Here is a 12,128-nt window from a genome sequence, read left to right on the forward strand (position 1 = left end):
CCTGATGCCAGTTTCCAACCAAAAACCAAATAGTGACCAACTGTCACTTAGACCAAGCACCTTGGTTAAAGAGGAGGTTACATTAAAAAAAAAAAAAAAAATTCAGCATCTACTAACACTGGAGCTGCTGACTTTTAATAAGGACACTTACCTGTCCTAGCCGCCAGCGATGTCAGCCCCCGCCGAGGCCGATCATCGATCCTGGCAGCTCCCAGCGCCGCCATCCACAGTAAGGGAAACAGGCAGTGAAGCCGTACGGCTTCACTGCCCTTTTCCTACTGCGCATGTGCGAGCAGCGCGGCGCTTTGTGAATGGGCCGGCTGCTTTCTGGGACACACACAGTTCCCAGAATGCAGCGCGCCCCATTCACAAGAAGACGCCCAGTGTAGGAGGAGGAAGAGAATCCACTGCGGACAATGAAGAGGCAAATTCGGCACTTCCGCATAGCAACAGCTATTTAGGGTGAGTAAATATTTTTTTTTTTTTTTTCATTTATTTTTAGGTTTTTGGTGGAACCTCCACTTTAAGTCCAAGTCACCTACCAGGGGGGCACCAAAAACGTTATATTAACTGTCTTACTGCTGCTGTGCAACAGAATAAAATGTGCCCTAAAAGAAAAATGTCATGCACTCCGCCTAAAGAATTAAGGGCCAGATTCACGTAGGGGAGCGGCGGCGTAACATATCGTAGATATGTTACACCGCCGCAAGTTTTCATCGCAAGTGCCTGATTCACCAAGCACTTGCGATGAAAACCTACGCCGGCGGCCTCTGGCGCAAGGCGGGCCAATTCAAATGGGCGTGTGCCATTTAAATTAGGCAAGCTCCCGCGCCGGACCTACTGCGCATGCTCAGGTTTCGTAATTCCCGTCGTGCTTTGCGCGCCGTGACGTCATTTTTTCGAACGGCGACGCGCGTAACGTAATTCCGTATTCCTGGACGGCTTACGCAAACGACGTCCATTTTTAAATTTCAACGCGGGAACGAAGGCCATACTTTATACAGCAATACGATTGCTATGTAAAGTTAAGGCACCAAAAACGACGACTAACTTTGCGACGGGAAACTAGACTAGCGGCAACGTAGCGAACGCGAAAATCCGTTGTGAATCGCCGTAACTCCTAATTTGCATACCCGACGCTGGTTTACGACGTGAACTCCCCCCAGCGGCGGTACTGCATCCTAAGATCCGACAGTGTAAAACAATTACACCTGTCGGATCTTAGGGATATCTATGCGTAACTGATTCTATGAATCAGTCGCATAGATACTCTGAGAGATACGCCGGAGTATCTCGTCTGTGAATCTGGCCCAAAGGTTCTAATTCAAAGCAGAACTGCCGTTTCCAAAAACTTGCCATGTTCACGGGCTTGTTTTCATGCGATGCTGTGTGGTTCACCTTTGACATGTTTTGCGTACATCATTATTTATTCCCTGTGTATGAAGATTTTTTCTGGGGATGGCACCTACCGTAAGGAGAATTTATTTTTTAACACAAAGGTGTGAATGTAATCTTCAATATAAATATAACAAAAGTCCCTGGAAGTTTCTTGTAGCAAAGAGGACTTGAAGAAAAGTTTCACACTCATAAAATGTCCACGTCTTCTTATCTGCAGGGAAGAAGCTACAAAACCCAATCCCTCTGGTATTGAACTCCCTTGGAAGCAAAACACATATTTCTGTGAATATCAGATAGATGCTGGAGATGCTTTGATGAACTTAAAGGTTTATACACAACCGGTAGGATAGCAGAGCAATAGCACCTTTTGGACCTTAATCTTATCTTACAGCCGTGTATCTTTGATGTCCAGGTCCTCTTAGGGTGGCTCTTCTTTCAATATCAGAGTATCCAAGATCAAAAAAGGCCATCCTGAGGCATTGCATCTTAGCAGCCAGAATGTCAGTTTCTCAACATTGGAAAAACAGACCGCCCCCTGTTTTGTCAGATATGGCGACCCGTCAGAATTGGTAACAAAAGTGAAGTTCCGTCGCCGCCATCTTGCTGCACTCCTCTATAGTAAGGATACTAATAGCAGGGGAAAGCGGACATCTTGTTGCACCCACCGGAGATTTGCATTTTACACTTATATTTAACAGTAAAGTGAGTTTTATATAGTGAAATCCAGTACTTGGAACTCTATCTGACTGTTATAATGTTGAATTTTAAAAGCAGCGGCATGCCTGCTCATCTCACAGGTTTGCTAATCTGACAGAAGTTCACCGCTTTTAAAATTCAATATCTAACCAGTCACACGGACTTCTAAACTTTCCTTTATAAATTAAGTGTAAAAAGGAAAACTTCGGGGGGTGTAACAAGATTAGGGGTCGACCGATATATCGGACGATATTTGGGCGTTTTGGAGAAAATCGGCATCGGACGATTTTTATCCAAATTAGGCTGATATTTTACATGGCTGCTAGCAGTGCCGCGGCTCCGGAGCTAGGCCGCGGATTGCCGCTGCGGTCACAGCATCAGGAAAGACCGTGGCTTCGGCCTAGCTCCGGAGCCGCGGCCATCTTGGTACACCCAGCGTGGCGGGCCTCCTCTCTTTACGCCCACAGAGGAGGAGGGGCCCACACTCGTGGGACACACACCGCTCTCTGGTGTCTGTAGCAGGGGGGGGGGGGGGGGGCGTCTATACTCGAGGGAGAGGGGGGTCTGTACTGAAGGGGGGGGGGGTGACAATGTTCCCCCAGAATCTATAGAAGGAGAACCCAGCAACTGATAGAAGACGCTTAGCTTTGGCTGTGATCACACCTAGGCGTTCCGGACCGCGGGCGGAATTACTGCAATTTCCCGAATTGCCGCAAAACGTGTCACACGCTTGTGATCCCGTTACTTTCAATGGCACCCCAATCATGGGACATAATTGTCACCTGACAATTCACACAAACAAAATGACGGGAAAATCACGCCTCGGTTGGGGCGATATTGAAAGTAAGGGGATCGCATACTCCACCCAGCGGGAATATTACACCCCATCAACTGTCTAGATTAACATTAAAGTTTCAAATACAAAAATCCTTCATTGCTGCAGACCTTAGCACACGCCATGTGTGATGTAACCACTTATAGACCACAATAAATATATACAGCATCTCGCAAAAGTAAGTACACCCCTCTGTGTGCGGGAGATCACATACAGTATGTCACAGAAGTACAACCCTCGCATTTGTGTAAATCTTTTCTTGTATCTTTTCATGTGACAACACTGAAGAAATGACACTTTGCTACAATGTAAAGTAGTGAGTGTACAGCTTGTATAACAGTGTAAATTTGCTGTCCCCTCAAAATAACTCAACACAGCCATTAATGTCTAAATCTGAAGAATTTTATACAGGACAGTCAATGGAAGAAAGTGTAGAACTCTTGTCATTTGGAAGCTCAACCAGCCAAAAGAAAAAGGCGTATCACAAAACTGAGCACATTGCCTGAAACTAGACAAAAATACCTACAATGTATACAATGTTGTGAGAGCAATTTATAGAAAAGGAACAAAATATATATTTTTTTAAAGCTCTGTGCTCTAGCTATTACATCATCCACTCGAAGCAACCCCAAAGACACTCTGTTTAAATCGCTAAAATTTCCTGAAATGATCACTAAACTTAAACAGCTTTTTCACAAAAACTGTAAAAGACATCAAACTGAAAAGATATAGCCGGATAGCTGAATATTTTGTGAACATTTTAAAGTTTGGTGTCTGTAGGTGAAAGTATGAAGGAGCTGAAACTGTTGGGAGCGGAAGGAGATTTTAAGGATTTGAAGCATGCTCTCATTGACTTTAATGTTAAAAAAAAGTGTAAAAAAGCTTAAATATTTTAAAAAGTATAAATAGTAGAAAAAAAGTTGAAGAAGTCCAATCATTAGCTGAAAGAACTGAACATTTTATAAAGTTGAATGGTCTTAATAGCTGAAAGTATGCAGAAGTTACGGAGAGCCAAAAAACGTACGAAATAATAAAATTAACTACTTGCCGACCTGCCGCCGTCATTCTACAGCGGCAGGTTGGCTCTCCTGCGCGAGAGCCCGTAGCTCTACGTCGGCTCTCTCGCAGGCAACTAGGAGGGCGCCGGGCACACGCGATCGCTCGTTACAGAGCGGGGAGCGGGAGCGGGAGCTGTGTGTGTAAACACACAGCTCCCGGTCCTGTCAGGGGGGGAAATGCTAATCCTCTGTTCATACAATGTATGAACAAAAGATCGGTCATTTCCCCCAGTGAGGCCACCCCCCCCTACAGTTAGAACACACCCAGGGAACATACTTAACCCCTTCCCCGCCCCCTAGTGTTAACCCCTTCACTGCCAGTGGCATTTTTATAGTAATCCAATGCATTTTTATAGCACTGATCGCTATAAAAATGCCAATGGTCCCAAAAATGTGTCAAAAGTGTCCGAAGTGTCCGCCATAATGTCGCAGTACCGAAAAAAATCGCTGATTGCCGCCATTGCTAGTAAAAAAAAAAAATATTAATAAAAATGCCATAAAAATACCCCCTATTTTGTAAACACTATAACTTTTGCGCAAACAAATCAAGAAACGCTTATTACGATTTTTTTTTACGAAAAATATGTAGAAGAATACGTATCGGCCTAAACTGAGGAAAAAAAATGTTTTTTTTATATATTTTTGGGGGATATTTATTACAGCAAAAAGTAAAAAATATTCATTTTTTTTCAAAATTGTCGCTCTATTTTTGTTTATAGCGCAAAAACTAAAAACCGCAGAGGTGATCAAATACCACGAAAAGAAAGCTCTATTTGTGGGGAAAAAAGGACGCCAATTTTGTTTGTGAGCCATGTCGCACGAACGCGCAATTGTCAGTTAAATCGACGCCGTGCCGAATCGTAAAAAGTACTCTGGTCTTTGACCAGCAATATGGTCCGGGGGTTAAGTGGTTAAAAATAGGATTTTTGTACTCACGTAAAATCCATTTCTCTGAGTTCATTGACAGACACAGCAGTCTTTGACCTTAGGGTTATATCCGCTTCCTTCCAGAAGAGTTAGGCAGAAAAAAAGCACTTTAAGTGTTAACAACACTTTCCTCAGTGCAGCTCCTCCCAGGGGGCGTGGTTCCCCGGGTATAACCCACACCCTGCTCTAGCAGCCTCAGTTCGTAACAAGCAGTACAAACAAAAGGAGGGGTAGGTGCTGTGTCCGTCCATGAACTCAGAGAAATGGATTTTACTGCGAGTACAAAATCCAGCAGCCTTTGACCTTGGGGACGTCCCCAAGCAGTGTCAAAAAATTTGAGGGGTGGGAAAATAACACAGCAAACCAGGTTACAACCCAAACAAAACTGGAGTTACTCAACGGAGGAATTCCAATTTTAAACTGCCGCCTGTAACACCTTGCGGCCGAAGGAGGCATCAGAAGATGCACTCACATCCACCTTGTAAAACTTTGAAAAAGTGTTGACCGACGACCAGGTCGCTGCCTCACACACCTGTAACACAGAGGCTTAATGTCGGAAAGCCCAAAAGGCACCGATCGCCCTGGTCGAATGTGCCGTAACCTGAAAGGGAGGCGCCCGCCCCTTTAGGGCATAGGCCTGAAGCACAACCTGCCTGATCTACCTAGAAATAGTGGCCGACGAGACCGCCAGGCCTCCTTTAGGACCAGCCACCGACACGAACAGTGAGTCCGACTTCCGGAACGGAGCCGTAGCAGACAAGTACACTCGTAGCGACCCCAAGGTGAGCCCCTTCCACAGGCAATGTGGTGGCTGTACTCAGAGTGTGTCACGAGAGTGTCCACTGATGGAGGAGAGACTCCTCAAAGGGATAAAGGACCGCAAATTTTTTAGGAACAGCAAAAAAAAAAAAAAAAAAAAACTGTCTGTGGCGTGTCCAATCCATACATAGCAATTGCTCCAAACATGGAATACAGGGAAATAGTCTAGCGGTGCTGGGCGGTTTTGCGGAACCCAAAAGGGACAGGCACATACGGTGCCCCCGCCATCCTCAAGTTTATGAGTATCACCGCAGAAATAAGACAAATCCCCTATCATGTACTGACCCTGGGGCAGAGTCATCCTCACAGTCCGTGTGGGTTAAGCCTGCATTGTCTGACATGACAGACCAGATCTGCTTCAGAGATATCCCCAGAAGCAGGCTCAGGGAGGGGGCGCTTTTGTACCCCCCTTCTGGGCACTAGCTGCTTCACTGACATTGCCTCAACAGATGTGGCAGGGGGATTAAAGCATAATCCAGGCATTGCTAGGGCAGAAACAGGTCCATGTTGCCCCACCGCTGTGTACTGCAAGGCAGAACACCCCACCGGTCACCTCCCGACTGTAAAAATAGAAGGTGAAGCCTCCCAGGGACTCACCACCCCACCTGGTTGCAGAGAGAGCTGAAAACCCTTGGTGTGCTCTGATGTGCTGGCTGTGCTGGGACTGTCAACAAAAAAAAGCGAAAAAAATCGCAAAAAAATCTCCAGAGTACAGGACTCTAGAGGGCCTGTCCTATCCTGACGTTAGGCAGAGAAAAACTGAGTCTGCTAGAGCAGGGTGTGGGTTATACCCGGGGAACCACGCCCCCTGGGAGGAGCTGCACTGAGGAAAGTGTTGTTAACACTTAAAGTGCTTTTTTTCTGCCTAACTCTTCTGGAAGGAAGCGGATATAACCCTAAGGTCAAAGGCTGCTGTGTTCCGTCCATGAACGGAAGAGAAATTAAATTTAAGAATAATAAAAAACGAATAACAATACTGGGAATGCTATTGAGCATTCCCACTAATAAAAAACGAATAATACTGGAAATGCTATTGAGCATTCCCACTAATAATTGTAAAAAATAAAAAGGGTAAAAATAAATACTGGCACCATGGCCCTGAAGGTTCAAGTTACGCCTCTGACTTTAATGCTTCTCACCGACTCTACACATGAGCAATGTTCAGGAGGACAGCAGGTGGTAGTCCCCCATATCTGCCCAACTCATGTAAGCACGGGCGTCCGCAAGGGGGGGTAAGTGCCCCCTTTAAAGAATCAGGGATCGGCAAGGGGTCCGCCGCAGACTTTTTTCTGAGTCTGCTGCTCTCTGACTCACTACCCAGTCCCTCCTGTGTACTGTGTAGAGAGAGATGTAGATCTGGCGCCACCCACTCAAGTGGAGTGGTGGTGGAGTCCTGCCTGTGTGTGGAGTAATCTGTTGGACTGTCTTGGGGAGGGACTGGCTGTGCAGCGGCCGCCCAGTGCGGGAGAGAGTACTGGAGAAACGGGAAAGGAAAGCCTGAGCCGAGGAGGAGGACGCAAGGAGGACCCGTGGAGTGAAAAATATATATAATATATTCTTTGCAGGGGAAGAGGCTGGAGAGCCTGGAGTGTGGTGCTACAGGAAAACCTGGGGATGCTATTCTATATACAGATACAGGTGAAAAAAAAGTTAAGAGTAAGAAGACCAAGTAAAGGGGGATCTATATGGGGATCTCTGGGGGACCTACCCTGGCCTGCTCTAAAGGGGGATCTATATATTTATATATTGCACCTATTTCTGTCATGTGATCTTTCTCAATAAAATAAACTTTTGGACAGAAGTGTTAATCCATGGTGTCCTGGCGAATATGTTAACTTGCTTGATGTTTCCAGGACCCAATCGCTGCAGCACTCACCAATTTTAAGAGCCATACTTTCCAGGAGCGTGTGCGATTGGAATATTAGATAAGACTATATGGGGACCTGCCCTTGTCTGCTCTAAAAAGGGAATTATTGGGGACCTACCCTGGCTTGCAGTAAAAGGGGATCTATGGGAACCCTGTGCTAAAGAGGGGATTTATGGGGACCCTGCGCTAAAGAGGCGATTTATGGGGATCCTGCTCTAAAGGGGGATCTATGGAGACCTTGGCCTGCCCTAAAGGGGGTCATGTTAAATAAATATATATATATATTCTTTGCAGGGAGAGCCTGAGTACCTGGTGACGCAGGAAAACCTGGTACCACAGGGAATATAGGTGAAAAAGTGAAGCCTCGTACACACGATCAGTCCATCCGATGAGAATAGTCTGAAGGACCGTTGTCATAGGTTAACCGATAAAGCTGACTGATGGTCTGTCGCGCCTACACACCATCGGTTAAAAAAACGATCGTGTCAGAACGCGGTGACGTAAAACACAACGACGTGCTGAAAAAAACTAAATTCAATGCTTCCAAGCATGCGTCGACTTGATTCTGATTCGACTTGATTCTGAGAATGCGTGGATTTTTAACCGATGGTTGTGCCTACCAACGATCGGTTTGGACCTATCGGTTAGGAATCCATCGGTTAAATTTAAAGCAAGTTGGCTTTTTTTTAACCTATGGGGCCCACACACGATCGGTTTTGACCGATGAAAACGGTCCATCAGACCGTTGTCCTCTGGTTAACCTATCGTGTGTACGAGGCCTAACACTAAAAGAGAATCTATGGGGACCAAGGGGGATCCATAGGGGAACACATGGCCTGACCTGCTTTTGCATCAGGTTTTTCAAACCTTTGCATGCCTGCGCTTTATGTGATAATGACTAAGCCCCTCCCCTTCATGAGATTGTCAAAAAGGGGTGGAGCATGGGTGACCTTAAAAATGATGCCCCCCCCCCACCTGAAAAAAGTTCTGCGGATGCCCATGCATGCAAGTATAAAAGGGCCCCCGAAATTCTGCACCCTGCACCCTTTTCCGAAAGTAGCCGAACGTCGGTGCGCAGGCGCCGTATAGAGCCGGGCCGGGCCGGCTTCTTTCGGCTACTCGTGACGTGATAGATGCGACCGTCGGAAGACTGTCAATCAAGAAGGAACGCCCATACCCGAACACCATACCCGGAAGCGGCGGAGAAGATCGCTCTCTACAACGGTAAGTACAGCGTCGATTTTAAAACAACTAGCCGATTCCCCTAGACAAAATGAGCATCAGACTAAGGGTAAAACTTTTTTGGAGGGGGAACTACCGCAAGTTTATTTTAAACAACAAAAAGTGGAAATCTCCTTACCACAGTATTCACACTCCAGTTCCCCATAAACCTTCCTGATTTTCTGCAGTAGATCCATATTCAGCTGTCTCTTGTGTAGTCCGTTCAAGATGGCCATAAACGCTCCATCACCTCCTGAAATACCAGATGCCGGATTCTGACCAGGAATCTGATGGTGGGTCTCGTTACCAACGCTCTCCTCTGTGCTTTCTCTACAGACACTTTGATCAAACGGAACATCTTTTGCCAAACCACCAAACTCTCCATCTCTCAAATGAGAGCTTTGAGCTGTGACATGACCGTCTGCCCCCAAAACATTATCTCCTCTCTGTACATCTCCGAGATTAGCATACAGATGATTATTCTCTTTCTCTGTCAAACAGTGTAAAAGTTCATCGCTTGACACTCCCTTAGAGATGCTGGAAGAGTCTGCAAGCTTTTCTATAGTGCAATCTGTGAAATGATTGGCTTGCTCGCTTCCAGAGAAATGCAGCTCACTTGTTTTTTCTGAAGGAAATTCCTCTTTGTGAGGTTTCAAGTTCTGAGGATGATCCAAAACGGTTTCCCTCAAAGGCATTTGTGGATCTAGAGCGGAAGGTGCGTTGAGGTCCTCCTGGGCATTCATTTCCATGTCCCCCAAGGCCTCCTGCTGGATGTCGCTGCCAGGCTCTAGAAGACAAAAACTCTGAGCGATGGAATCGTGAAGCAACGTTTCTTCCTCTACGTCGGGGTGGACTTCTTTGATGTGAGCTTTTAGCCTGACGATGCTCACAAATTTTTTACAACAGTTCGAGCAGACGTAGACGAAGGGGTGCCTGCGGATGTGCAGCTCAAGGGATTGGTACTTGGTAGCCCCGTGGTTGCAGAGCTCGCAAGCGAAGGGTCTCTCGTCACCGTGGACCATCATGTGGCGGTCACGTTCCAGTTCATTTTTGAATTTGCGTTCACAAATGTGGCAGTCGTAGAGGAGCTGCCGTTTTCCTTCTCTGGTGAGCAACCTCAGCTCATCGAAGGTCTCTTTTACCTTTTTGTCCAGCAGATTGTGCGTCTCTTTGACGTGTTTGATGAGATTCTTGACATCTGAATATTTCTTTTTGCAGAAGCGGCAGTGCTGTTTGATCTTCTTGTGAACTCGCTCGACGTGGACCTTCAGGTGACCCTTGCTAAGGCAGCTGAACGAACAGTGGTCACAGCTGAACTTTTCCCCCGTGTGCTTCCTCATGTGGACGCTGAGGTTGGCCTTGATGGCGCTGGCGTAGTTGCAGAGCGGGCACTTGTAAGGCTTTTCGTTGGTGTGGATTCGTAGGTGGGCTTGCAGAGAGTGCTTGAACTTGAAAACTTTATTGCAGTATTCACAAGTGAAAATTTTAAGTTGGGTTGAGGCCAATCTGAAAAATTAGAAAAATTTTGTTAAGTTGAAATGTAAACTCTACTGGGTCTTGAAGGCAAGACCCAACTTTAAAATGTTTTATAAAAAAAAAAAAAAGTAGATATATATAGCAACACAAAAATTGAGTGAGGTATAAAACACGGGAATGTTCAAATAAATAATGGTCATAAAAATGAATAACGCCGCCTCCCTATGTTTTGTCACGACAGGACTTGGTCACGGGATCAAGTCCTGTCGTGACGAAACGTAGGGAGGTGGCGTTCTGATGTCACCGCGCATTTTCTCTACCCGGATACGGGCTGTGTGTTCCTAAGCTGGCCGGCTTTATTTTATATGCTCTGCATTTCTGGATAATTGTAAGTGCAATTCCACTTGTTTTTACCGAATAAATTAAGGTTTTATACTATGTGAGCCCCTTTTATTTTACATACCCTCGGATGGCATATCGGGAGTCACTCACCCATACTAAGGATACAGGCTATCAGCATTTGGGTTTCCTATCGGATATCATCGATCCATGTCTCTTACCAGGCTGTTTTTGATCTCTTATAATTTAGAGATCGTCTCCATTCGGTAAGAGGCTTTATATGACTGTGGTGGAGGTTCTTTCCTTTCAAGCACTTTTCTCGTGTGGATTCGCTGTATACACTTGGGAGATTATTTTTATGGATTTTGCCTTTCTGGCGGACTGATAATTTTTATGACCATTATTTATTTGAACATTCTCGTGTTTTATACCTCACACAATTTTTGTGTTGCTATACATATCTAGCGCGATCTCCCCCTTTTTTTGCATACTGTTCTTTGTGTGGTATAACACTTTTTGATCGCTGCTCTCTTATATTCAAACAAGCGCAATATTTTTCTTTACCCTAAAATGTTTTATAACCATACAAAACTTGGCTCGTTTACACTTCAAAGTGTGGCATTGGACACGCTTTTTTAAAGCACTCTGAATACAAATCAAAGCCCTGTCACTAAATAAAATGGTTACCGTATTTATCGGCGTATACCGCGCACTATTTTGCCCTGAAAATCAGGGCAAAATCGTGGGTGCGCGATATACGCCGATACCCGCTTTCCCGCCATGAGTTTGAATACTGCGCCCGCATATAGCGAGCGCAGTACACTCGTGAATCTTCGGGCAGTCTCGGCGCCTCTCGTACTGACGTCCTGAGCGTATAGGACGTCAGTGCGAGAGGCGCCTGAGCCTGCCTGAAGATTCACGAGTGTACTGCGCTCACTATATGCGGGCGCAGTATTCAAAGTCGTGGCGGGAAACGAGCGGGAGGACGCCGCCGAAGATGGACGCCGGACCCGCCGAAGATGGACACCGGACCCGCCGAAGATGGACGCCCGACCCGCCGAAGATGGACGCCCGACCCGCCGAAGATGGACGCCCGACCCGCCGAAGATGGACGCCCGACCCGCCGAAGACGGACGCCGGACGAAGAGGACACGCGAAGCCGCAGAAGGACGCCGGACCCGACGAGGCCGCAGATGGACGCCGCGCAAGACATCAAAACTGTAAGTACAAAAAAACAAAAAATCTTTTTTTCCCACAGGATTGGGGGCTACTTTGGGGGTGCGCGGTATACGCCAGAGTGCGTTATACCGCGATAAATACGGTACCTTACAGTCCTGTTTTTACACGTTGCGTTTGCTTGGATTCAAAATTCTACCCCATGTCTCTTTCTTGGTGCTTCAAATTGTCCCCAAAGCCTCCCTAGAAGTTTATGACAAAGCTTGCTCACAGCACCTGAAGCTTCTGAGGGTCTTTTATTCAGAGTTAGCTTTGG

The 12,128-nt window shown here is 46.2% G+C and overlaps 1 protein-coding gene across 2 annotated transcripts in view; it reads right to left on the reverse strand.

The window, feature by feature from the left end:
- The window catches only part of ZFAT (zinc finger and AT-hook domain containing), a 287,697-nt gene that overhangs the window by 175,791 nt on the left and 99,778 nt on the right, over nt 1-12,128 (reverse strand). For both annotated transcript variants that reach the window (XM_040355000.1, XM_040354999.1), the window contains exon 7: nt 8,961-10,327. In XM_040355000.1, coding sequence (XP_040210934.1) covers nt 8,961-10,327 — 1,367 coding nt within the window. The remainder of the gene's footprint in view (nt 1-8,960; nt 10,328-12,128) is intronic.

Source organism: Rana temporaria, chromosome 5, assembly GCF_905171775.1.
Source record: "Rana temporaria chromosome 5, aRanTem1.1, whole genome shotgun sequence".
Lineage (NCBI taxonomy): Eukaryota > Metazoa > Chordata > Amphibia > Anura > Ranidae > Rana > Rana temporaria.